The 26,966-nt window shown below is 37.9% G+C and overlaps 2 protein-coding genes across 2 annotated transcripts; both read left to right on the top strand.

The window, feature by feature from the left end:
* The first annotated feature begins 6,586 nt into the window (after positions 1-6,586).
* On the top strand, positions 6,587-14,228 carry LOC105059650 (mediator of RNA polymerase II transcription subunit 4). Its single transcript, XM_010943030.4, has 2 exons — positions 6,587-8,059; positions 13,914-14,228. The coding sequence occupies exon 1, from the start codon at positions 6,729-6,731 to the stop codon at positions 8,049-8,051; it is 1,323 nt and encodes a 440-aa protein (XP_010941332.1). The 5' UTR covers positions 6,587-6,728; the 3' UTR covers positions 8,052-8,059; positions 13,914-14,228.
* Positions 14,229-15,735: 1,507 nt separating this feature from the next.
* LOC105059649 (protein FREE1) lies at positions 15,736-26,647 on the top strand. The gene is made up of 10 exons (XM_010943029.3): positions 15,736-16,918; positions 19,006-19,092; positions 19,212-19,343; positions 21,107-21,256; positions 24,146-24,211; positions 24,314-24,424; positions 25,609-25,701; positions 25,933-25,966; positions 26,059-26,132; positions 26,320-26,647. Exons 1-10 carry the CDS (start codon positions 15,941-15,943, stop codon positions 26,395-26,397), a joined length of 1,803 nt encoding a protein of 600 aa, XP_010941331.1. The 5' UTR covers positions 15,736-15,940; the 3' UTR covers positions 26,398-26,647.
* Positions 26,648-26,966: the final 319 nt, after the last annotated feature.

Genomic DNA, 26,966 nt, shown 5'->3' with positions numbered 1-26,966 from the left:
ATTTCTTGATCAAGTCACTTGAATCTGACCCTCAGATCAGAGATCCTGAATTGCCCTGGTATCTGGATGGTTCGACACATCCGGACAACAGTCCTCTTTCCTTATGATTTAATCTTGTTATATTTATGGAATAGAATTTGATAATGATTTGATATTTTAAATAGGATTAGCTGATTCTTCTAACGAAATCTAAAGATCTAAGATGAAAGAGGTAAGTAGTGTTTACTTTTACTGAATTTATCTGGTATATTATGAATTAAATAAATTTATGCATGCTTGCGATTGAAATTATTTATTGAAATAATTGCTGAAAATTATTTATGATGAAAGTTAATTGTAGAAAAATTATTTATGATTGAAGTTATTTGTTGAGCAATTATTATGATGATATATGATCTCAAAGAATGTTATAATTGACTTGACTCGAATATCAATTAATTTTATTATCTTGAAAATAATATATGAATTGGAAGACAATATGAAATTGACAATCTGACTGTGTTGAGGATCCCGCCAATGGGGGCATATACATTGGCAATTGACTGTCCTGAGGATTTATGTCGCCAGTGAGACCAGCGACAAAACCGCCAGTTAGACCAGCGGTTCCAAAGGACTTGGCTGCCAGATGATTCGCAGCCCACCGCAAGCAGATACGCGGTATTATGACCTTGCCACAGGGATAATGTGATCATAGTCATGGTTGGTAAGAAGAATTTAAGAAATTGATGAATTTAAGAAGAAAAGCATAATTGAAAATTATGATGATTTGATTTTTATATATGATTGACAGTATGAATATGATTTCATGAAATTACATATTGATTTGTTATGCATAGTATTATTTTCCTGATTATTCAGTTAAAGGTATACACTGCTTACTGGGCTATTTAGCTCATGATAAGTTTTATATATTTTTCTTACAGATCCAGAAAATTAGCATGATGCGGGATTTCGGTTGGGAGAGCGATTAGAAATGGAGTTAACTCATTGATTTAGAATCTTTCTCAGAATTGATTCAGGACCTTTAGTTTTGTTTTTAGTATTGACTTTGTCAGACAGTTACTTTCTTTTGAACACTTAGTTTTGATTTGTTATTTGAACCAAGGTTTGATTATTGAATAAAGAAAAATTTATTTAACTGTTTGTGAAGATATCATGATGAGATGCCTTGCATGCTTATGGGAAAAGTATTCTATAAGTATGTGGTGGTTGCCATGATCTTCGATTCAAATCTCAAATCGGAGACGTGACAGTTGATATCGAGAGAGAAAGAGAGATACAGTAGTTTCAATTCTGTAGATCTGGACTTTTGGTTTGGTGGCACTTTTTTTGATTTGGCTGGCAGCAGTTTGCAGCAGGCCAATGACACCACAGAGATTCCAAGTTGATGGAGACTTGTCAATGGTAATGGCATCTGCCCAAAGATCCGCCTCCAATTGCTAATCCTATTTTGAAGCCCAAAGTGGTTGGAAGATAAAGAGAAATTTTTTATGCATCGTGGACAGTGCACGATATACATCATTTTATATGATTGATCTATTTAATTATTATTTTTTAATATATATTTAATATATATATTTCTATTTTTGTTTAAAAATTTTATATAATAAAAATATCTATTTTCTGAAAAAAATTATGACATCTTATGATATATTATAATTTTTTTTATGTAGAATGTCATAATATGGTCCAAAAAATTATGACATCCTGTACATATTATAATATCCTGCATCAAATTATGACTTTCTGTATGCAAGATGTCATAATATGGTCTTGAATGTCATAATATGACTCAGGATATCATAATATGAAGGGATTATTTTTATCCAACCACTTTCCAACGCACATTTAACGTCAGCAGCTTTACTTTTTCGTTCGAAAATTTTGAATGACGAAAATGCTCCTATTCTTTAGAAAAAATTATGATATTCTGTGTATATTATGACATCCTGCATTATATTATGATATCTTGTGCATAAAAATTAAGATTTTTTGAATGCAGGATGTCATAATATGGACATAAAATGTCATAATTTTTTTCAAAGAGCTGGAATATTTTCATCATTCAAAATTTTAAATAAAAAAGTAAAGCTGCAGACATTAAATGTGCATTGAAAAGTGGTGACTATATGGACTAATCGGATAAGATGGTGCGCTCCATGTCAAATTTTTTACACTACTTGCAGTGCACAAAAAATTTCCCTAGAAGATAATAATAGACTTGGGAATTCAAAATATTGAAGCTGGATGTCTTTACAGGGCTGGGACTTGGGTGGGTGGATTGGCTTTCCTCTACATGGGCCAGGCTGGGCTTTATCGTAAGGCCAATCCATTTTTCTTAGATACAGGCCTAGTCTGCCGTTCAAGCCAACTTTCTAGGCCCAACAATGACCCTTACTCAGGCTTCGAACTTCAGGCAGGATCTCAATCCCGTATGCCCATTTTATTTTTTTTTAAAGTAAAATATATTAAAAATAGAAAAAATATTAAATATAAGTAATTAGATATTGCTAACAGCCTACCAACATGTCCATCATCCCATTAAGTTCAAACACATTAATAATTATAAGCTATTGTCACTTAATTTTATAAACACATTAAGTATAAATAAATAATACAACAAAATTAAAAGCTCGGGTTGTCCAATTCCGCATGAGGCAGTTCAAGGTGTATCTATCATGTATTATCTTGATTGATTCTACCTTGTTCCAATAGCGAGTATCTACATCATCCGTGCCAGTCATTAATAGCCTAAAAAGTAAAACAATCATTGTATCTAAAAATCCATGAAAAAGATATATTGGCAGCATGGGACCAATGACAGAAATATTCTATGCATTACATACATGCATGCACATACATATACATATACATACGCACCCAGACACACGTACACACGTTAATTTTAAGATGCTGAATAATCTAAGGTTATAGTTATATATTTATGGGTATACCAACATCCATTTCCTATATGACATGAGAACTAACGGACTTCTTAAAATTGCCTGTCCAAAAACAGCTATGATTGCATCATGCTTTTTCTTTAAGGTGGTCGTAATGCATGTTGTAACTGTTACTCATAGGCCAACATCCAAAAACTGTCCTAGGTGATCTTTACTAGTTCTAATGTAACAAAAAATGAATGTATGTACCAATTCATGTAATGTTCTTTGAAGGCACTTCCAACAAATTAGTCTCTGGCTAGCGGTCCACAGCATCATGGCCATCCATCAAAAAGATCCTTCCCCTTGAGTTCCATGCTTCATCAATGTTGGGTGCTGGTAAATCCAACAACTCATAATTAACAGCATTCAATTCACCTACAAACTAGATATCAGAGGTATTAGATATAATTTTGTGTCTGCTCCACAATAATATGACAAAGTGGTTTCTTCTGTATGGGATATTACATACTTCTTTCCTTTGTAGCAGCCAATCACTACCTGCCAGTAACCAGGCTATCCACAGAAAGTTGCAGAAAGATGAAATTTTTATGACATATGGCATGAACTCCTTGCTTTAAAATAGCATCCTATAGATCTAGACAAAGGCTCTACTCTGTAAGTCATAGCCTGAGAGGAATTGGGGTTCTGATCTAATATTAATTAGATAAATGTAATATAACATAGTACCAATTACACAGTACTTGAGCACTCATCTGATTGGTAATCAATTGAATGATGCAATGTAGCATTGATGTTACTTTTGCTTGTCATTAGTCATAAAGTAAATTATTACAGATCATTAGGAGCATAAAGATTGAGTTCGATCAAGGAACATGAATATTGTCAGATGTTCAAAGCATCGGCTGAAAAATAAAGGAATAAACTATAAAATTTATCTAGAAAAATAGCATAAGGCAATAGGAAGGTTCCCTGCAGTACTAAAATTTGCCTATGCAAATGGAACTGGTCCGCTTCAAAATTTCAGATGAGAATATGGTAGATGCACCTTACAACAATAATTGAAACACCAAAAACTTGAGCATGTACAGATGCCAATTATATGCAATAGCTTTCTTATTTGGATAATAGTAGGACTCCATAAATAATACTATGAATTTGTAGCAATATATCCCATCCTGACCTTGCATTTGAACCCAAAAAAACAAGCGTGAGGCATAAATGACCTTGCATTTGACCTTGCTTTCTAGACATTCAAATCAGTAGAAGGTATCTCCTTTGCAGAAAAAGTAAGTTTGACATCTCCAAGATTTCTGCCAGGTATTGACATCAAAAAGATGATGAGAAAAATAATGTTTAAATTTTAAGCATTACACTTTCTTCATGGACACAACTCAAGTCAAAATTTCTTTCCTTTGGTAAGATGCCTGCAAGTTTCTTTTGATGCATTGTATTGTAGGATGCAGGTGTGTGTTTAGGAACCAGATTCATCTTATCCCCAAATCGTGGTATTGCGGCCAATCCCCTTATCGTCTGATCGCCGGGAACGAGCACCTGCAAAAGAAAGTCCGCACTGACCGGAGGTGGCTCCGGCGGAGACCCTCCGACGGTCAAGTCAGAGAGGAGACTAGGTAACAGTAAAAAGAAAACAAGAAGCTCAACGAGAAAGAGAGCGAGAGCTAGAGAGGAGGGGTTCAGGGGTTTCGAATGGACCTCTTAGCACTGTTACCTTCCCCGATATATATAGTGGAGCGTGGTATGGCACCGTCATTAATGGCGCGGACAATTGAGGAATTGTCAACTCACTGAAGACTATCAGAGTCGCCGTAAAAGTGTCAAATCGCCGTGGGGCTGTCAAATCGCTATGGTTGACCCATGCCTTAGGTGGGATAATGCTCCTAGGCGGCAGTGCTGCATGCTGTTGTCAGGACTGACAGTCTCTGGCAGTAGTACGGCGATTGGAGGGGCCGACCGACCGTAGGTCGGCGGCCAGCTGAGGGACGTCGGGTGAAAATTCGGACTCCTCCGACAGCCAGTCGGGCACGTCGCAGGAGTCGGGCATCGGACTCCATAGTGCAGTCAGTTGGGAGAGCGGAAAAGGTCTGCCCGACCGACGTATCCTCAGTCGGTTGATAGCCGTCGGTCGGTCGGTAGCGGCATCCGTCGGTCGGTCGGTCGGTACAGTCGGTCGGTCGGTCGGTAAAGTCGGACGTCGGACATGTAGGCCTGATGATGAGTCGGCATGAGTGGGATCGGTCGGTATTCCCCAACCCCTCCTCTCTAGCTCTCGCTCTCTTTCTCGTTGAGCTTCTTGTTTCCTTTTCACTGTTGCCTAGTCTCCTCTCTGACTTGACCGTCAGAGGGTCTCCGCCGGAGCCACCTCCGGTCAGTGCGGACTTTTTTTTGCAGGCGCTCGTTTCCAGCAATCAGGCGACGAGGGAATTGGCCGCAACACGTGGCAAATGGGAACTCTGCTAAAGGAGATAAAAAAAGAAATATGGATAAGGATTCAGGTCCTCACAAAATGTCTTATGGAACAGTGGAATGAGATACAATCCCAATATCCTAATCGGAACATCATCCTCCATCCCAAATGTTGAGAGGGGATAAGACGACAGTACATTCCGTTCCATGGAAAAATCAGGATAATCCCATCCACAAGATTTAAAAACTTGGATATAGATATATGGACATGCTTTAAGTTATATAATTTTGTAGAAACCTGTTACATTTTGTTTAGAGTAGTTTAGTTTTCAATTGTTTGTTCCACAACTTGTGCTAGGCCTCTCATCATGCATTAGCTCTTCTAATATCTTTAGACATTCCAACTGCAACAAGGTAAATGGTCTTTCTGTTTGGTTGCATTTGGCCCCAACTCGTATCATGTCCAAGCCAAGCCAAGCCAATCCAATCCAAACCTCTATAATGACACCATATCATACTTGATGTTATCTAATTTGATCCTATTTATCCTAATCTTTGCCATCCAATCTTATCCGATCACATCCGATTGCACCAGGTTAGACCCAAGTGCATCCGATCAAACATAATAGCACTCAATATGATGAAAATTTGAGGGATTCTACTCATGTGATTCAGGATCATAGAAGAGTAGTTATAGGAGCTGGTGGAGTTCATTTACTTGATACCACTATCATTATCATAGAGTTAAGAGTTGCTTGGAAGAGTCTTAGATATGTGATCAAAAAAAAATCTACATTAAAACAAGTTTAATGATTTTAATAATCTAGATTAATAGGATATCATGACAGCTCTCTTATACTAATTTTTTATTAATTAATATTTGAAGGATGTTCGCTTCCTTAATGTATGTTTCATGTTAACGTGCTTATCATAAAAATAACAGTGCTGCAGATTAGATGATTTTTTATGTGGCCAATTATAACAGCAATATTTTGTGTGAGTCATATATATATATATTTTTTCTCTTCTGTGAGACATCATTTTTATCAGGATTTATCTTTTGCAATTTTAGGTTTCTTCGAAAGCTTCCATCACAACAAAGGAAAGTAAAAAGCAAACTTTTTTACTGCAATTCTTATAATTTTACTTTTCTTTCGTCTCTTCATATATTTTTATTATTATCATTTTCTGATTTTTTTATTATTTATAATTGTTCTTTTTTAAGTTAGAAACATATCACAATTAAGCTCAAAGCGGTTCGGAGTTTTCTTAGACCGGTTCCTTCTGTCCATCCTGTTCGACGCCGGTAGTTCCCCGCTCCACGGTCGGCGCTCCAATATTAGCTCTCAAAAAACACCCGTTTCATTCCGAAGCCCGACCGAAGAAGAAAGCAAAGAAAGAATGATGCAGAGCCACACTCCGCCGGTGATGCAGTCACCGGCGAGGCTCGGCCTGCCAAACGCCCACTCCCCCTCCCTCCCTCCAAACCCCAGTCCCAACCCTAACCCTAACCCTAACCCTAACCCTAACCCTAAACCCGCTGCCCCGTCCTCCTCCTCCTCCGCCACCGTCCCCACCGCTGGCCACCACCACCCGGCCGCCGCCGCTACCACCACCTCCTCCGCCCTCCTCTCCCTCCTCCCTCCTCTTCCCCGCGCCCAGGCCCTCCTCGCCCAGATGGCCTCCCTTGCTACCAAGCTCTTCGATGTCTCCCCCCAACGCGCCCACTGGCTCGCCTCCTTCCGTGGCTCCCTCCCCTCCTTTCTCCCCTCCGCCTCCGCCTCCGCCTCAGCCGCACCCATCCCCTCCTCCTCCTCCTCCTCCTCTGCTGCCCCCTCATCCGCCAAGGAGGTCGTCGCCCTCTTCACCGCCCTTCAGACCCAGATCTTCGAAGCTGTCGCTGAGCTCCAGGAGATCCTTGACCTCCAGGATTCCCGCCTCAAGCTGGCTCGCGAGATCCGTGCCAAGGACTCCACCCTCCTGTCCTTCACCAAAAAGATCCGAGAAGCCGAGCAGGTGCTCGACCAATTGGTCGACGACTACTCCGACTACCGTCGCGACCCGAAGCGCCCCAAATCTGACCAGGATTCCTCCGATTCCGGCTGCTCTACTTCTCTTCGTTCCTCTTTGGATCTCCAGGAGATCCTTTCCTACGCCCATCGTATTAGCTACACCACATTCGCCCCGCCGGAGCACGCCGGGCTGGCCCCGCTACGTGGCGCCCTCCCCCCAGCGCCGCAGGAGAACGAGATGCGTGCGTCACAACTCTACCACTTTGCCGACCTGGACGTCGGGGTGCTCAAGAAGGCGCCGGAGGCGAAGGAAAGGGCGGCGGACGCCCTGGCGGAGCCGCCGCTGATGGAGCCGACCCCACCAAGGGAGGAGGCCCCGGTGCCTATCCCGCCGATGCTGCCGATTACTGTTCCGGCTGGATGGAGGAAAGGGATGCCGATTGAGCTGCCAAACGAGCTCCCGCTGCCCCCGCTTGGGTGGAAGCCTGGAGACCCCATCAATTTGCCGTTGGATGGGGTCGTGGTTGGTAATAGGGAGGAGCAGCGGGTTGGTGGGGTTCCGGGAATGCCTGGCGTGCCTGCACCGCCACCAAAGGCGCCGGAGGCAATACAGGTCAAGTATGTGCAGCTTGACATCAATCCGGACCAGGATGATTATAGTAGCGATTATAGCAGTGATGTTGGGAGCTCGGAGGAGGACGACGAAGATTGATCATTTGGGTAAGCTTTGGTTTCGTTGTTCCTTTACAAGGAATCATGCTTACATCTTGTTTTTGATTTGAACTTTAGTTACAAGTGTTTTCTGGCAATGTTGAATGCTCTTCTTCACCTTATGTTCTGGATTTTAGGCTTTAATCTTTGTGGACTTTAGGCTTTTATCTTCATCCGAGCTTGTCAAATTGATTAGAACCATCATGTGCTTAAGATATCAAGTTCCTTATTTCCTAAATGAAGGGGCTTATGTGCTTTAGTTGCCACTGAAAACGAAAGTGGCATGAGATCTCATTGTCTTTCAATTTTAAGACTATCATATGCGTTTTCATAAATACTAATTCTGAACATATGATTTACCAGGCAATGCAGCAATTTTGGTTTGGCATGATATGAAAGGAATCAAATTAGCATGGATATATCTGACTAAAATTTCACCATTTATTGTCTGCACCTTTACTTCCAGAAATTATCCTGAAGAAGGTTAAAAAAAAATATCAGTTAGTTGCTAGGATTCATAGGTTTTTGTATTTCTTTAGCTTTCTAGAACCATGTTTTAAAGAAAAATTGTTGGTTAGTTAATAGCAATGTGACTGTTAGGATTAATAGGTTTTTGTATTTCTTTAGCTTGCCAGTTCCATGTTTTATTTTAGCTGGGCGGATTGTTGTGCTAGGTTAGCCTGTGACATGTTCCCTTCTCATGAATGAAGGGAAATGGAAGATGTGAATCCTACTACTAATTAAGGATGTTGTCAGCAGCAAACAGTAACACTTGATGTAAACCCTGGATCAACCTGAAGATCAAGTAGATGGATGGTTGAGATCAAGAAAAAATCTTGTAAAATAGATGGTTGGTTGCTACCAATATACTGTAAGTTTTACCATGGGTTCATTAAAATTAGTTAAATTGATGGATGAGAATCACGAAATCAAGCACAAGAACTTTTGAATTGCTATATTATTTCAAAGCATCTCTTATGACATGATGTATCATCTTTTCCTTATTTGGTGGCTGAGAGGGGTATGGTTCATGTTCCATATGTGTCATTAATCATGCGGTGTTGAGGTGATGATTTGTGTGCAGGAACTTGGAATGGGTGCAATGTAATGTGATTATGTATATTTAGAAATCATCATAGAAATAGGCAGGTGATGAATAGAATTGCTTAGTTCATTATTGAACTATTTTAAGGTATTCATCATGATGGACCTGAGGTTCAATCTTCTGTTTTAGTCGACATATTATACTATTAGCTTCTAGATCATAAGCTGCAGGGTCATATTATTGCTTATAGGAAACTTTAAGCTTTGATGAATACTATTATGTTTTTAAAAGGATCTGTGGAAGGCTTGACCATTTTAGATGCCATTGGTTTGCTGGTATCTTAAGTGAAGGAGAGGATTCAAAGAAGGCTTCTAAGAGTCTGCCAGAGGAGGAAAAGAAAAAAAAAAAAAAGGCTGCTAACACTTGGCATGACATGGTCATTTTATTATGCCTTTCAGTTACTTGATAAATCTATCATCCATTTAGGGGTCGTTCTTTTGTGGGTAAATATCACGAAAAGGTTGATCAATTTTTTCATTGATCAACTTATCCATGTTCTCGCACTTTTCAAGATAGGTAAGTTACTTTACCGTAGGCAACATTTACCCATAAAATGGGAGAAGTTTTATCCATCCAGGGGGCGGTTAAATCATTTTTCCATCAGCCAGTAAAGTAGGTATTTAATACTGTACCTAAAATGTTCATCCTCATTTCCAATGTCTCCATCATTCAATGTTTAATAACTTAGTCAAATATAAAAAGCATAAGAGATATCATGGGAAATATAGATAAATTTTACCAACTTATCCAGGAAAGTAGTAATGTAAAAGAACATGGGGAAGCCACTTTCCTATGTGTAAAAGAACATAGGTAAATTATTTTTCTATCTAAATATTGCCTGCAAAATATTTATCTAGGAAAGTATGGATTCTCAGGCAAATCTTTTATCTGCAAAAGAACGGGCCCTTGGAAAAAAGAGTTTAACTTTGTATTCTGTGTTTCTGAGCTTTACCAGTTGCAAAGTTGTAGTGGAGAGAGAAAAGAAACATCAGGATGGTTGCATAGACCAAGCCTTGTACTTAGGAATCACAGCTATTCAGGACTTAAGCTAGATAGACTTAAGTAGAGGTTTGAACAGGTTGAATTTTGGGGTCAGTTCCAGAAAAATCTGTATCCAAACTCAATAATCTAATTGTTTTATATTTCTACATTGGTTATTAGATCCAATTTTGTTTCATTGTACACGAATATTCAGTAGGTCTAACATATAGTTTGAAAATTATTGTTTTTTTTTTTTTTGAAATATAATTTCACTATGTTTGCTTGAATCATGATACAAACTTGTTATAATAGCCCAATTATGGTGGAGCTCTGAACAGGTTGCTTTTAAGTTGTGACAAAGTCCAAACCTGAACCAATTAAGCTAATTGGTTTTGGATCCATGGTTTATTGATCGGACTTGATTTTGGTTCCAATTCATTGTTGGGAAATCAACAACTCTAGAATTTAGTAAAAAATTGTTGATTTATTGAATTTTTTTTTTCCTCCAGTAGCTTTGTTTTCATCATAAAACAACATTATAGTAGTGGAGCGATTAAGTAGTGACTAGGATGCTTCACGTTTATAATGTAATTTGCATCATTATGATAGCGTTTTTCACATTATAGAAAAACATAACCATGTTTTATTTGTTCATGACTGATATACTGGAATGAATCCCTTGGATGCGGAATTCCTATTTAAAAGAGTATAACAATGCCTGTGGAATATTGTTTTTGCTAGATGTTAGATAATCGTGTGGGGATAAACAAATAATAAAAAAATATTCCACCGTGTAAGAGAATAATTGGGACTGTTCTTAACTCCATTGTTGACCTGGCCAAAGTTGCTTGGCTGCTGGTTGCATCAATAAAGGTTGGGCTTTGATCAAATTCCACCGAATCAAGGTTGGTTCTCAATATCCTTCTAGATGCAAAGATTGTGTTTTTGGTTTTGAACAGCTACCCAATTTGTTTGTTTTCCCAACATGTCACCATGCCTCTGTGGTACACATAGCCCTGTTGACAACTGAACCAAAGAAAAGAGCTAACAACTGTAATACCTCTGTTTCATTACTAAACTTCCAAACAAGAGAGAGAGAGAGAGAGAGATCCTTCTGGATTGAGAGGGAGAGAGAGGAGCAACAACATGGAGCTGTGAATGGATTGCTTGATCGCAGTGTGGGTCATCCTGTTATTTGCACTGCTTCTGTTTGCAGATGTTTGGTTTGATTGCTCCTTGTGGTGCATTAGTTTGGATATCAGAAACCCCCTGATCCGTGATACTGCTCAAATTTGGGTTGCCATTGCGGTAAAGGAGGAACTCTTTAAGTCATTAGGAATTCTTAAATCTCATTTTTCCTAGTCAATCTACCTTCCTTTTTATTATGCATCAAAAGAAAGATAGCATGTTCTCTTCTACTAAAAATGTCAGTTCAGGTAATTAATCTTGCCATGTTATTAGAACGTTGAACCTTGAGTCCTTGGCTCCGTTGCACCTTGTATTCCGAGGATATCATTTGCCATTTGGTGAGGTCCAACATATTTATTTTTTTTTGGTTTTCAGTCTCTTTCTAATTATAAAAGATTCATTCGATTAAGAAGAGTTATAAATATATAAGAATTCTAACTAGAAATATTACATAAAAAAAGAATTCTAATTAGAAAAAGGAAACTTGAAAATTCTTAGTAAAACATCATGTGGAAAGATATCAACAAAATAGAACAACGGTTTTTTCTTGAGTGATGGGCCTACAACATGCATGGGAAAGAGACAAGTATTGTAGTTTTTTTTTTTTTTTGAATCCTGTTATTCAGACTCTTTGGACCAGCTGTATATATAGTAAATAGACAGTTTAATTAGACAAGAATCTCAACACTGATAAATCAAAAAGGTCACCACCAATAATTGCAATTATTTTTGCCAGCTGACCTTGGATCTGCTAATTGACACCCCTTCCCTTAGCACTTGCTCTGGAGGTATTAAGTTCCAAATTCAAATGGCAGGCTGGCAACAATCCCAACATATTTCTCAGAAATGACAAATAAAAATCACATTATTTTAACCTATGAATGTTACAATCAATTATAAAATCAATTAACAGATGCAATTTATCTTATTATAATTCATATGGTGAATAGTCAGAGCTTTAACTTTATTGTATGCCACCAATTTTATGTTGTTCTGCATGTTGAAACTCATCTAAATTCTTTGCTGTGACCTTTCCCTTCTCTTTTTCATATGCTCGAGTAATACTCTAGGACTAAATGCTTGCATTTCTTACTTTATTTCTAATGCTATGCAAGATTCTTTTACATTTCTTCCTTAATATTTTTGCAAACCTGCATGGTCCTACAATCCTTTTGTGTCTGTACACATACCCACTATTCGACAACTGTCCTCTCTTTTTCCTACTTTGCCTTAGACTTGGACGCATTCCATGAGAAAGTCTTATAATTGGTCATGGAGTAGTGCTATATGTTCCAGTTCTGGACCTATTTCACGGTGTAGAGGTTTTCTGCCAGGGCTAATGTCTGGAGAGTAAAAATTTGCCATGCAATAGCCACAATTTGAAAAGCTTTATCTTATTTGGTCCATTGTTTGACTGCCATTATATGACTATATATTGCTTTGGTGTCCAACAAAGATTTTGTTTTCTTATGTCTCAATGGAGTTGCTGCACAGAAGAATTTGCCCTGTTGTGGACTAAGCTTATGTTAAGCAAAGGGAAATAACAAAAGTTTTGTTTTACATTGTCCACAACTTAAAAGTCTCTTCCCACAACTCAAAGTTTCTTCTCTTCTCACTACAATTCATGATTTTTCTTTGCAAACATTCTGTGATATTTGAGAGGCAAATTCTATGGCCACTGCTGTAAACAACCAAGCTGCACCAAGGACTTGTGATTGCACAGTTGCACAGTACCTTTGACATAGATAATGTGGGCAATTAGGGGTGAAAGTGGTATGGATAATATCCATTTGGATCCTTTTTCATATCCGAATCTATCTAAATATGAACAAAAATTTGAGCATCCGACTAATATCTGTATCTGTATCCATATCCGTCCAAAAAAAAATGGATAGGAATAGATAACTATCCGATCCGTATCCGAATATTTGACTCTACTTGTAATCTTATGTAATTTTGTATAGCACTCATTAACTTTTAAAAAATATATATAATTGTATTAACATATTATTAACTTGATTTATTGTCCATTTAATAATATCTTTGATTTTATAGTCATAAAATTTAATTATCTAACTTATATCCATATTTATATCCATACTTCTAGTATCTGATTTATATCTTTATCCATTTAAAATAAATATAAATTCAAATTTTTGCATTCAACTAATATTCATATCCGTATTTATATTCGTTAGAAGAATAAATATGGATATAGATATATTGGTGTCCGATCCGGTTTCAGTCGTATAGGCAATCACATAGGATCAATGCTTTCACATCGTATCATGATTGGAAGTGGTTCTTTGTTGCATTCATACACTCTCTCGCTCTTATATATTTATCCACGGTCCTCTCTACAGTCATTTAAGCTTTGTAGTAATAGTGTTACTATTACTTTGTAGTAATAGTCATTTTAGCCTTTGCCCCCAGTGTGTGTGTGTGCGTGTGTGAATAATATAGTTGTGTCTTTTTGTTCCATTTCTTAATTATAGATTTTCAATCTATTATTTTTGTAGAGAAGAAATTTCAGGCCTTCCCATTCACTTAATTGGTTGGTCATCTCTTGCATTCATTTTTGTATTTCAGGACCTATCAAGAAAGAAGTCGGTGGGAGTGGTTGTGAGAATGAAGAGTTGGACTTTCTCAATGCCATATTTATCCCAAGCCGGCAAATGATTAGCTACATCACAGCGGTTACCATTGGTTCCTTCAATATATATCTCCTGTGCTTATTTATTGTCTTTAGCTAAGATCATTTTATGTTCAGCAGAATCATCTTCTCAGTGAACTGATGGTGGGATTTTTAAAAATGTCTGGCTAAAGATAAATGTGCTCCCCTTGTCTCCTAGTTCTTTATTGACTAACAAACATTGTGAATAATATGTCATGATATTTGGGATCTGGAGCTCGAGATCATTGCTTCTATGGTGTATGCATTTTCCTTTTCCTTGTTGTGACTATGGTACATGTTTTTTTACCCTGCTGCAAATGTCGTTAGTGTGAAGTAGATCAAAGATCAATATCCCTGAGATCATATTTTCATTATGTTTGTGACTTCGTGCTGTCTGTGGTAGGCATCTTAAAAGCTAGAACTGATTCTATGTCTCTGATACTACCACCGACGGACTAACTAGTACGCCAGCAGGTACCTTGCATTGATATGCAGGTTTGAATAAATTGTCTCAATATTTTGTTCATAAAACCAGATGGTTGGTATCCATGATAATGATATATATTCTCAACAACAAGGTTTTCAAATGTGGTGATATCGTGTATGAGCTGGACGATCCAAAGAAAACATAGAAGATGTGTATCTATTTTGTAACTAAGGGTCATATGAGGTCCGTCCGATATAATTTATTGGATTCGGTTAATCCAACATTTCCCAAACTGATCTCTTTTTGATTACCATGTGTGCTATTATAATAATGGGTGCTTGCTCAAGAGACCGGTTTCACCTGACCCGGTGGAGTGCACTTCGCTATTAAAATTAATTGCATTATAAGCCCAGCATAGATCAGAACTTGTCCTGATAGCGAAGACTGCAATTTCCATTCATAGCATCTAGCATGCTCGTCAGCCAAATTTGTGTATCAATATATGTGACTATTAAAATTAATTGCACTATAAGCCTAGCATGGATCAGATGGTCAAGGTTGCAACTTCCGTTCGCAGCATCTGGCATGCTCGTCAATCAAATTTGTGTATCAAAATTTTTACCATTTTTAGTTGGTTGTGTTTGACTCCACAAGTCATCTAAGAACCAGTCTGTGTCAACCTTGCTTTGCAAGCTTGGCTCAAATTTTGCAGGAAATTGGGTCAGAATTTAAACAAATCCAGTCCCAGAAACAATTGTGGTGTTTCCATGTGCAGAGCAAGCGTGCTAGTTTATCAATTTCGGGGAAAGGGAGAGCCTTACAAATTCACAACATTTGGGACACGCCTATGCAACCATCTTATGGAAAGTTCATCAAACAAACTTTTCTAGGATGTTCTAAAATCACATAAAAATATTATGTATAATTAACTCCATTGAGATTCTTTTGCGTTTCAAGGAATATTTTTAGCTACTTTACTTTCTCAAGTTTCCAAATCATAATGCTCAGTCCCAATATTAGTTGGTTATGCTGTTTTCGAAATAGTTCCACGTTCTCCATAGGGGCAGGCCAAACCCAAAGCATCGCTTCTACCACGCGATGTGTTTCCCAGATCGACACGTTTTCAGCGTCCAGTCCATCGCTCCCGCGGAGATAGATTCCATAATAAACTCACGATCCTCGCTGATCGATCAACGCTGCTAAAAAGATCATCTACGGCCAGATCGAAAAGACCATCCTATCTTATTCTATCCCTCAAGAGCAAATGACTCGGGACGAGATACCGTTGCGAGGAAGAAACGCAAAAGCGCTCCATTAATTGAAAGCGAGCTCTAATCAATATGCAAGCTCTCCCACGACCACGAAGAAGCCGACGAAGAACTCCTATTTGACTCCCTTCTTCCTCTCAGATCCGCCAGAGTCTAACCCTAACGCTACATCGTTCTTCTTCCTCTCCTTGGATCCTCCTCTCCTTCTCCATCGCCAGCTTCGATCCGACGATCGTCTCCGGCGGAGATGCAGCAAGGCGGCGATAGCGGCTCGGCGTATTACCCCCACCGGTACCCTCCTCCATCGGTCCCAAACCCTAGTCCTCACCCTAACCCTAGCGAATTTCCGCTCTCCAATCCGATCCAGCCGACCTACGCCTCCGCCCCGCCGTATTCCCAGTTCTCCTCCCCAGATTTCTCTGCCTTCTCCTCGTCCTACCCTCCCTACTCCCAAAATCCCGACCCCGTCCTCAATCTTCCCCCTTCGGCCCCCTCCTACACCCAGCCGCAGTCCCAATCGCCTTCCCAAAATTCCCAATTCACCCCCTACCAGACCTACAATCCCTCGCCCTACCCGCCGGAGCAGTCGTCATCGGCGCCGTTGCCCCACGTCCAGGAGCCCTCTTCTCATCCTTATTACCAGTATGACTCCCATCAGCCGGCCGGGAGTTATGCCCCGCCGATGAACCCTGATCGCAATCCCAGTCCTCCACCCAACCAAAATTCGTCCTTTTCCGCTCCTTTCCCTCCGTATGATAACCCTTACGAGGGTTCTGCTGCTAGATTCGATCATGGTGGTTCGTATTTTAGTGAGAATTCTGGGAGGTATGACGCTGGCGTGACCGCGGGCTTTGGTCGGAGTAGTTCGGGTTTTGATCAGGATTTCTATGAGAGGAAGCCGGAGAGTGGGCTGCGGTATGATCAGGGTGATTCGCTGAATGATTTTCTTGGTGAGGGTGTATATGCCTATGATGGGGGTAGGGTGGAGCCGTATGGTGCACGGGGAACGGCGGCTACCAGGCCTTCCACAGCGTTATTTGATGATTATGGGAGATCCATTGGCTTCTCTTCGGCTGGGAAGGACGAGGGAGGGAGCGTGGGGAAGATTGTCAGGGCCGTGCCGAAGGCGGATGCTCAGCAGGACGTGAAGAATGGGGTGCAGAAGTTCCGGGTCAAGCTATTGGCCGAAGGGGGTGGGCAGAGCACCACGGATGTTCTTTGCCAGGTATGGTTCAAGTAATTAAAAAGAAAAACCTGACCCTTGATCAAACTATTTGCTGATGTTATCGTATATTAGCTTTTTTAGGCTAAAAAATGTGACATTTAGCTAAAATTTTATCTTTGATATGAAAAGTATTTGTTGTTTAGAGTTAGATTTTTCCCAAAGGTTTGTTATGTGGGGTATGAACCGTTGTCTTGTTTTGCAGTATATATGTACCTTGATGTTGTCATCAATGCTCTTGCAGAAGATAATATTTGTAAAATTGGCGTAATCAATCTGCATTTGTTTATGCTTGGTTTTGTTTTCATGTAATTGGCTAACATAATTGTTACCCTTGTATATGTGAGGAAGTGCTTTTTTTTTTCCTCTGTTCCTGCCACTAGAATATCAGTATCTCTTTTGATGTTGCTTGTTAGCAGCATGGCATAGGCTGGTGATCAACCTATACGGGCTACACAACAAATTTGTTAGAGTTCATGGAGCGTGCAAATATGAAGCTTACTTTTTACTTTTAGTAATCAGGTAGAGACATTAAATAAGCTTCGTACTGTAGAGCCAGGTCCTTGATGAAATAGGTGTTTTTTAACAATATTCAAGAAGCTTACCCTCTGGAGGTTATAGGGGGATTTAATTCAAAGGATCCTGTCAGGTATGATTTACAAGATCCAGATGTTGAAAAGATGATCCAACTTCCTTTGATGAGAGTGAGTGGGTCCAGGAAGTTTGGATCTTAATTATTTTTGATTTTCCTCATTTATCATTATGCTTCTAGGAATGTCTGATTTGGAGGAAAAAAACTGAAGAGCTTGACGAACAAGTCCGCAGTGTAACAGTCCTTTCAGGCCACCAAAATATCTTATGCTTGGTCACCGTCATTAGTTTAGATTAGAACTGTAGAAGTTAGAGTGAAGCATTATGAAATCTGATGGACTTAAAGTGACATCAGTATTATAGAGGTGAGTTAATATGATCTAAGTGGAAGAAGGGATGGTAGTGTTCAGATTGTGTAGGAGTTTTTTTTAAGTTAAGATAGCTGATATATTTAATTTTCAGTTTGCTTCTAGTATTCTTTTATGGAGAAGGTGGTGATTTACAATAAAATGGGGTTTTAGTAAGTTAGTAAAATGGATTCATAGTCATTTGGTTTGAACAACATGAGATTTACAATGATGAAGGAGATCTCAGCCTCCAAGGTGTGCTATTTGCCGGTGCTAGGACGGAGTGTGCATATGTTTGTTCATGTGAATGTGTGTGATCAGATTGTAGCTGAAGACAGGCCTTTAAGCTGGCAAAGTCAAATCATTTTTTAAGCAGCCCGTAACAATCAGGTTTTCTTGTTGCCAGTTTTTGCTGATAGCAACCCAAGTAAGAAGGCTGCCGAGAAAAGAGGTGGGGGTACAAACAATTCATGCAGAATATGCCTTCAGAAACAATTGCTGGGAAGTTGTAGTGACAGTAATAGTTAAATGCTAACAGATGACATTGGACCTGTTAAAATAACACTGGTTTCTGAGCTAACAATAAGCATGGTCCATGTCTCCGACACAGCTTTCAAAATATCATGTATTATTGCATCTCTCTTTTGCGAAAAAGGTGAGAAGAATCTTCAAGGGGGCCTATTATAATATTAATAATAATATGTACTGTGCATTCAATTAACAACTTTCCTTGGGCTCTCCAATTCAGAATAAACCCAATGAAGGTAACATTTATAGCTGATAGGTATGCAACCACACTGAAACAAGTTGGTACATTTATGGGCTTTCTAACATTGGAATAGCATACTGGATTGTCAGGTCCAAAGACTTATCTGCTGGCCTAGCCACCTGCTTTAGGTTGTAAATTTTTGGCCTAGTCTGAGCTATTTAATTCATCCCCATCTTGTTTGGCTTCTTGTGGTGTCAGATAACTCCATAGTACTTGAAAGGAAACCCCAGAACCTTTCTTGTCCTATAATGATTGCCCCCACGTATCAATGCTTGGAAATGATGACTTCTTATATCATATTACTTAGATATGACTTTAGGCCAACTATTTTGTTCCAGTATTAAGGTTAATGCAAACTTTTTTTTTTCCTATTTTCATTTCAGATTGGTTTGGATGGAATTCGTATGCTTGATCCACACTCTAGCAGAACATTGAGGATATACCCCCTTGAGACTGTCACAAGATGGGAAGTAAGTTGGTAACATTGTGCACTTCTGAATATAGACTATGAGTCTATATCAGTTCTAGACATAATTAAATTCTAATCCTTTTGCAAATTTCTCTGAACATTTCATATTGTTTCATCCAGGTAACAGATTCATCTGTCTTTACATTCTGGTCTAAGAGCTCTGTCGATATTGAACCAAGGCGCATAAGGCTGCAGTCAAACAGCTATACTACCAATACCATACTTGACACAGTGACAGCTGCAACAGTGCAGGTTAGATACCAAGGATCCATTCTTCTTTTGACTTGGGTGCTTTCAAAAGCTTTTATATTGTAAACAAACTATGATTCCCTCCTCCTGCTATGCAATTTCACTGGTTACCTCAAAGGTGTTAACTAGTCATTGAAAAGGTGTAACTTGTAGATGTATGCGATAACAAATCTTCCAATGCATGTGCCAGGAGTCACACATATCTAGGACTGCAACAGTTCATGCAAAATTAACACATCTTATTTTGGTTTTGAAAATGATTAATGTTTTGTTAAGAGGAGCAATAAAGAAATGACAGGGTACATGATCCTAATCTGGTGGTAGAGGACACTAGTATTGTCTATGTGCATATGCATGCATAGTTGCTTTAATCAGTGGTCGCACACATTAAACTTTTGGCTGTTAATCTGTTAAAGCCCATCATCAACTGGAGTATAATTAAGTGATCAGGACTGATTTCATAAAAATAATTGGATCAATTAAGATTTTTTACATAAAGATTATTAAAAGTGCAGTGATCTTTCGACTTTCATAAATGGGAAATCATCAAGTTTTGTAAAAAAGTTATTTATGATTACTAAAATTAGATATCTTAGTTAACCTAATATGTAATTTAAGTTGTCTCGGTTAGAATAAAAAAATCTTTATTTACTATATTTAAATAATGAACTGTGGGTTTGTATGCTAATGATTATATGCTATAACCCACGTGTCCTCATACAGACATGCTTCATGAGGTGGCTATGCTGAATCTCTGCCATACAAATATGCATATATTGTGTATATTGTATTTATACTCTATTTTATGAAGACAATGCTTGAGTTTTAGACCTATTGCTTTTTGGCTTAGGGGGCTCTCCTTTTTTAATATGCATTTTTTTTTAATAAGGGGAGACAGGTCATTGCCAACTTAGTGGGTTTCCAACCATGTTAGGATGGCTGGAAACTATATATTTAGGTTTTTATCTCCATAAGGGTTCGGAGTTCTGACTTTTAAGTTGCTCTGGCTGCTAATTAGCAAGAGAGAAGATGGTGAATGGTACAACCATAACTTGATTTTATAACCAAAAGTTATGAATACAAGCTAGAACTGTTGGTTGCACCAAGAACTTTTATAACCAAAAGTGATGAATATGGATAATTGTGAACATGATGAACAGCATCTAATCCTTATGCATGGAGCACATACAAGCAGCATAAAATCATCAAAGCTTTAGGCACCTCTGGAACTCTTACCCATGCTACTTTGCTCGCCTATGTTTCTAAAATTAATTACATCAGATAAGCTGACTGTCTGCTGAACTTCTGACAATTACAGTATTGAAGAAAGGTAATTTTTGCTGAAGATATTTCCATTTGGTAATCCTGTGATTTGTTTGTAAATATAGAACTATTGTTAATGACTAAAATATGTGAAAATTTGTACATCATTTTAAAGCTTTCTTGCCTATGACTTTTAGGATGATTATACATCGTATGTGATATGGTTTGTCTATGTTTATTTGTTTTGTAAGGAGCTTTGTGAAAATGTCATGACATGCCAAAATAAGGTCATGTGCTTTATGAATCTGAACACGATGACCTTTATCTGTCAATATGCGTGAATTTATATTGTTCAAATTTTTTTTTTCATATTCATGTCTTCACGTATGCTCTTGTAATCTTTTCTATGGTGCATTTAAGTTTTTCTGTGATTCATGCATTTATGTATTGTGGTACAAACATGCTGTACTAAAAATTACTCGTTATGTGATCTCTTCCTATAGATCAAGGAGATGGGTGCAAGAGATAGCCTTGTTAGAGGCAAAGGAACTGCTGATGGTGCAAATCTATCTGAACAGTCAAATGAGAAGAAGAAAGGGTTAGTTGATTGGCTGAACTTGAAGAAACCTGGCAATGAGGAGAAGGACCATTGGGTAATTTCAAATGCCTTTATTTCTTGTTAATTTTCATTCCTAAGTCTCACTTTGGGCTATAAAAGGTTGTTTTTGTTGTATTCTGTTGTGTCCTGATTTTCCTGGATTGAAAAATCACTATTAAGTCTTGGTTTGGTTGACATTGCTTTGGTGAAAATTCTTTATATATAACACCCTGCATCACCCCTGTGAAACAAAAGGTACAAATTTTAAAAAAAAAAAAAAAAAAACATATCATGCTAGCATACCTATGTTCAAATACCATTTTATATTTGTTTTATGTTTCCACTGATATTGGCTCAGTATGTCTTGTTATGTATGGACAACTTCTCTCAAAGGTTTATGCTATTCCATTCCTGACTTGCAACTTAATATGAAAAGTGAAAAAGGAAAAAGTGTGAAAGAGATTAGCATTACGAATGGAGATAAAAACAAAGATATGGCAACATGAGGAGGCTAATCTCTTTCTTCTGGTTCTTCTTTGGTTTCTTAAACTTTTTCTAAGGAAAATTCATTACAAATGCGAGCTTCTTTAATTCCAAATTGGCTATTGGTTTATGTACTTGACAACAACCTGTGGTCCTCTTTTCATAGTGACAAAAGATGTGTATTTCAATTTGACCTGCTAATAGATCGGTGTTCAGAGTTACAAGGTAGTGTTTGATATGGGTCCAAAAGAAAGTAATAATGTGAAAAGAAAATGGACCTTAATAGACACATTTGTATTTGCTTGCACCTGTTTAATTGGATTTTTGAATGATGAAATTATGTTGCCAAAATATATATATTGAACTACATTCAATCCCTTTTCCATTCTTGTTACCTGTGCAGTTTGAGTGGTGGCCTAATAAGATCTATCGTGCTGATCATTGACATCTGTTACCTGCTCTCTCCTCCATTTACCTGTAAAACTCAGATATGCAGAATCTATTGTGGTTGTCTTCATACCTTGCTTTTTATGTTACAGGTAATATTTGTGTATGATGATCATTAACTAAACATTCACCCATTTTATAAGGATATTGGGTCAATGAGAAAGGAAAACCAGTCGAAGATATAATAAAGGATGCATTTGGCAAGTTTCAAGCGAAACATGGATATATGAAAGGTGATACAGTTGTTTAGAGTATGAGAATATGCCACCATACTTGTGCCAAGAATACATTATGCCTTTAGCAAAAATTAAGTTGAAGTCTTGGCAATGGTAGTTTGATATATGATTCTTCCTGCAATTATAATAATCTAAGACCTCACTCAAAAAGGCTAGCTAGAAAATGTTAATTAAGTTTCTTGATCTTTTATAAGTATCTAAGATATTCTTCACGAATAATCGATGTGGGACTAAATATACATCCGCATAGGTCCTTACATACTACCTCGGTTTAAACCGTTGTGTTCTCTCTAGGCTAAGAGTTAAATCCATACATCCATTCATAAACACCATAATCGGTCTGTGGTCAGTCTAATGAAACCATGCTGCAAGTCCCCTAGTCCACATAGGCTATGGGCTAATCTGTCCTTGATATCATTTGTAGCAACTCAGAATGTCACCTAAAAAGGCTAGTTGAAAGATATTATTTGGATTCTTGGGTCCTACATAAGTGCCTAAGATCTTCGCAATGAATAGCCAATATAAGACTAAATACACGCCGCACGGATCCTCATTAGTATATTTGTGGATTGGAGTTATATTTTGGATGGAACCAGAGGATTAAAAGGTTAACTGGTGAATAGTGTTAGCTGCCTGCTTTTTACAGTTATTTTTAACAGGATGCTTCTTCAAGCAGTACTGTGTTTTCGGGTGGTTATGTTTAGGTAAATGAACTTTTGTTCACTTAAAAGTGGTTCTTTGTAAAGCAATCATAGATTCTGAGTAAGGTTTATGTCTTTTAAAATGATTTCACTGATTGTTCTGCATGAGGAACTTTCGATTGTTTGTTTAGACAGATGAACTTTCTGGCACAGATTTCACAAATCCTAACGGTGAAGTGATAAGTCTATATGGCGAGGTGGTTATCCAGATGGTAAATGTGGGAGTGATTGCTTTGACATTGGAATGTGAATGAAGTAATAACATTAACACATTTTGTTGCAATAGTTTTACTTTATTTGTGATTGACTTCATGTATCCTGCACAGCCCATTGTAGTGGGACACAACATATATGACAGTGAGCTTTTCTAATGTTCGTCTCACCAGTTCCATCAACATTTATAATAGCTTCCTTATCCTTCCTGAGCCTTCGAGGCATATATGAATTCATACTTATACAAGGCTGAATTTGTTTTGCAATACATATGTGATTAGTGCAACTCTCATTCTTCTTCTAACTAATAACCTATCCTTTTTTTCATTGCATATCCACCTTTGCATTCTTTCTTGTACCACATGCATATTGAGGAACCTTCTTCCTTTATAGTAACAAGTTACTTCAGTTTTCTTGCTTGTGAGGAGAAATATTTGCATTAGCTTCTTCACTTTGCTTATAGCAAAAAACTTATCATCTTGTTTCTTTGCTTTTGTTTGTTGTCCATTGAATAAATACAATGGTCCTAACTTTATGTAACTTCAATTTTTGCCTTCTTATCATCTGGCAATTTTGTCTTCTGGTGTTTAATCTATTTAATAATTGAGTCGGATATGGATTTTGGATATGTGATCCGTTTAATCTGTTTAATATTTAGTTGGGTTGAGTCAGATAATTTATTTAACTTGTTTAATCTATTTAATTTATTTCTGATCCATTTAATTCGATTCGTTTAATCTGTTCAATCCATTTAATCTATTTAAAATTATAATCCTTCAAACATAGGCATAACACATAGTAATATTTTTCATTTCTATCCTAATTGTGCAGCGCTTGAAGTGCATCTGTTTTCTAACTTTTCAGGTTCCAGATGAAGCAGTTAGTAAATGCACATCATGCAGAACAGATTTTGGAGCTTTTGTTCGCAGGGTAATACTTTTGATCAATTTTTATTATTAATCTTCACCATTATCATAACTGAAGTCACGGCATGTCATGTGCTAACACTAGTAGTATATTCTTTATTTCCAGCATCATTGCAGGAATTGTGGTGAGATTTTCTGTGACAAGTGCACACAGGGGAGAATTGCTCTTACTGCAGATGAAAATGCTCAGCCAGTCAGAGTTTGTGATAGATGCATGGTATGCTCTTTGTCCCTGTTTTATGTACCAAACATGTGCAGTTATATGTTCAAGAGAGTAGAGAATGATATGCCATTGGTATGTTTGAATGAATATTTGTTTTAGCATATTCTTATTGAGTGATACAGGGAAGCCATCAGCCTGACTTTGATCTCACCAATTTATCTCACTTATGCACCCATTAAGAAATGATTTCTTTTAGTAATGAGATCTCTTTTTTGTGCTGACATATTGTTTTTACAGTAAGACATACAAAACTCATGCTTTGCTTTATTTTCGCATGCATATGCATGATGTTCATGAATTAGATTTCCAAGGTCCTGTTGCTTCCAACTTGTGGCACTGCTGCTGTTATTATGGTCCATGGCTCGTGTATAAATTACTAAGGTTACAGTACTAAAAGAATGTGATTTTCTAATGTGAACTAATTATATTAGTGGGTCAGTAACACATTCATGTTGTCTAATCGTTTGCTAGAAATTCTAAATCTTTCATTATGATTTTGGCATGTAATTGATGAAGTCAGCTGTTAGAATCGCAATTTTGTATTCTTTGTAGGATTCTTCCCCATATGTTAGTTGTGGTCACTATCAAAATGTTGGGCATCCAAAATTTGTATGTTTCTTCTGCATCTATGACGAACTTTCTAATGCAACAGATGTCTCTTCACTGCACATCTAACCCTATTGAACCCACATGCTTGACTTAAAAAAGAGAAGTTTTTATGCTAGATTTTGTATTGTGTTGCATGCAAGCATTTGCATCCCTCCAGAACCAGTTGTCATATGCATTCTACTTGCATGTTACAACTTGCTTCGCTGATCTCATCATTGATATACCATTTACAATATATCATCCTAAATTTCTGCTACTTAAATAGTATACATTTTTTCTGCAAGTTAATGAAGTTCCCTTCTAGTATTCTTGTTACATAAATCTTTTTAAGCCAATGAAACACAAATATGTTTTTCTAACATAAATCAGAGATCAAACACAATGGTGCAAACAAGCACTTTTTTAAGAGGAGCATTGACAAGATACCTGAATGATGTAAAATTGCAGATTGTATAAAGATCTGAACCTGTTTGTTGCCTTTTAGGAATGTTCGTTCGAATAGTAAGCATGCAGGATGTCAGTTATGGTTTTTGTTTAGTGATACATGGAGAATTTCTTGCATTCCACAGGCAGAAGTTTCTCGAAGGTTGAGCTATGCAAAGGAACCTTCCAGTAAACCTGCTGGACTTCACAGTCATGAGGATCTTGCCAGACAGCTTCAGGTGCATTTCAAATTAAGAATTCCGTCAATTAACATTAACTTTTTATGCATGTTTATCTACAAACTTCACTGCCTTGCAGAATCTTCTCATTGGAAATATTGAAAACAAGTTTAGAAGAGAGATTTAAGAATATTTGTAACTTTTTTTTTCACTTTGCTGTCCCATAACTGTTGAGGGGCAAAATTTTTTGGTGCATATTATGATTTTTGATGTGTTGATGGTTTTCAACAGGAGGAAATGGACAAAAATCGCAAGTCATCTTCGGGTATGTTTATAACCACTGGCAACTCTAATGGATTTATGCCATGGTGTGATTGTACATTTTGCACCACATGTAACAGTTTGGTTATTTTGTAGGTTTGAAGTCCTCTGATGGTTCTGGGAGCCGGATGAGGGAAGTTGCATGTCCCACCTGCACGGTCCATCTTCAGGTCAGACACTTAGGGCCCTAGCTTTTGCTATATGCGAGTCCTTTTCTTCCCTCCTCCTCCCTGCCCCCCCGCCCCCCCACCCCTCTTCTCTTCTCTTCCCCTTCTTTCTTATTCTATTGATTATTTGGTGCACTGTTTCCGCATTCTATTGGTCCTGAATCATATGATACAAATTGTCAATTCGCAGGTTCAAGTTCCAGCCTCAGGCTCTGAAACAATAGAATGTGGTGTCTGCCAACACCCCTTCCTGGTGGGTGCTCATTGATGTCTTCTGATTTCATCACATCATGGTAATGCATCCGACTGAGTGTCAAGAAATTTTGTGTGTCACAACTAATAAGCTTGGTTACCGGCTTTGTATATTTGTTCATATGGTCATATTTTACTCATTAGACTTGGTGCTTCTATGTGTATGTATCATCTTTGAGCTGGCACATTTGGGGTCGTCAAGTGTGTTAACTGGTTTTGGATGATTAGAAGCTAATTTAAAATGTTTGGATGGTTTTATTTGTTGATGCTTGTTTTGTCTGGCATTAGGAATTTCCTTGATGAATTAGTTGGAGTTGTTTTACTTCCTTTATGTTTATAATCCGCCTTCCTGAGTTTCTTCATTTGTGTATATGAATAAGCGCTATATCATGTTCTAACTATTTGCCCATGGCGATGCTTGCCAGTTGTGGATCTATGACAATCTTTGACTTAGTATGCTTTGCGTGGACTTTTCCTTGCGGACTGTGTATCCTTTGGTTTTTTCTGTATCTTCTTAAGTTCAAGAAATGTGTTCATTGCTGACTGTCATGTCATTTTCATATTGAGGCATTAGTTGTTCGAAAC

The sequence above is a fragment of the Elaeis guineensis genome, chromosome 16 (assembly GCF_000442705.2).
Source record: "Elaeis guineensis isolate ETL-2024a chromosome 16, EG11, whole genome shotgun sequence".
NCBI classification, from domain to species: Eukaryota; Viridiplantae; Streptophyta; class Magnoliopsida; order Arecales; family Arecaceae; genus Elaeis; species Elaeis guineensis.
Note: the sequence above shows the minus strand (reverse complement) of the source record. Positions and strands in the feature narration are given on the sequence as shown.

What these genes read in the sequence shown, in the direction of transcription:
- LOC105059649 (XM_010943029.3), top strand. Translation starts at nt 15,941, where the DNA reads ATGCAGCAAGGCGGCGATAGCGGCTCGGCGTATTACCCCCACCGGTAC. An exon ending in TGACAGCTGCAACAGTGCAG is followed by an intron (nt 19,344 to 21,106) that starts GTTAGATACCAA and finishes CTCTTCCTATAG; the next exon opens with ATCAAGGAGATGGGTGCAAG. An exon ending in ATGAGGAGAAGGACCATTGG is followed by an intron (nt 21,257 to 24,145) that starts GTAATTTCAAAT and finishes CTAACTTTTCAG; the next exon opens with GTTCCAGATGAAGCAGTTAG.
- LOC105059650 (XM_010943030.4), top strand. Translation starts at nt 6,729, where the DNA reads ATGATGCAGAGCCACACTCCGCCGGTGATGCAGTCACCGGCGAGGCTC.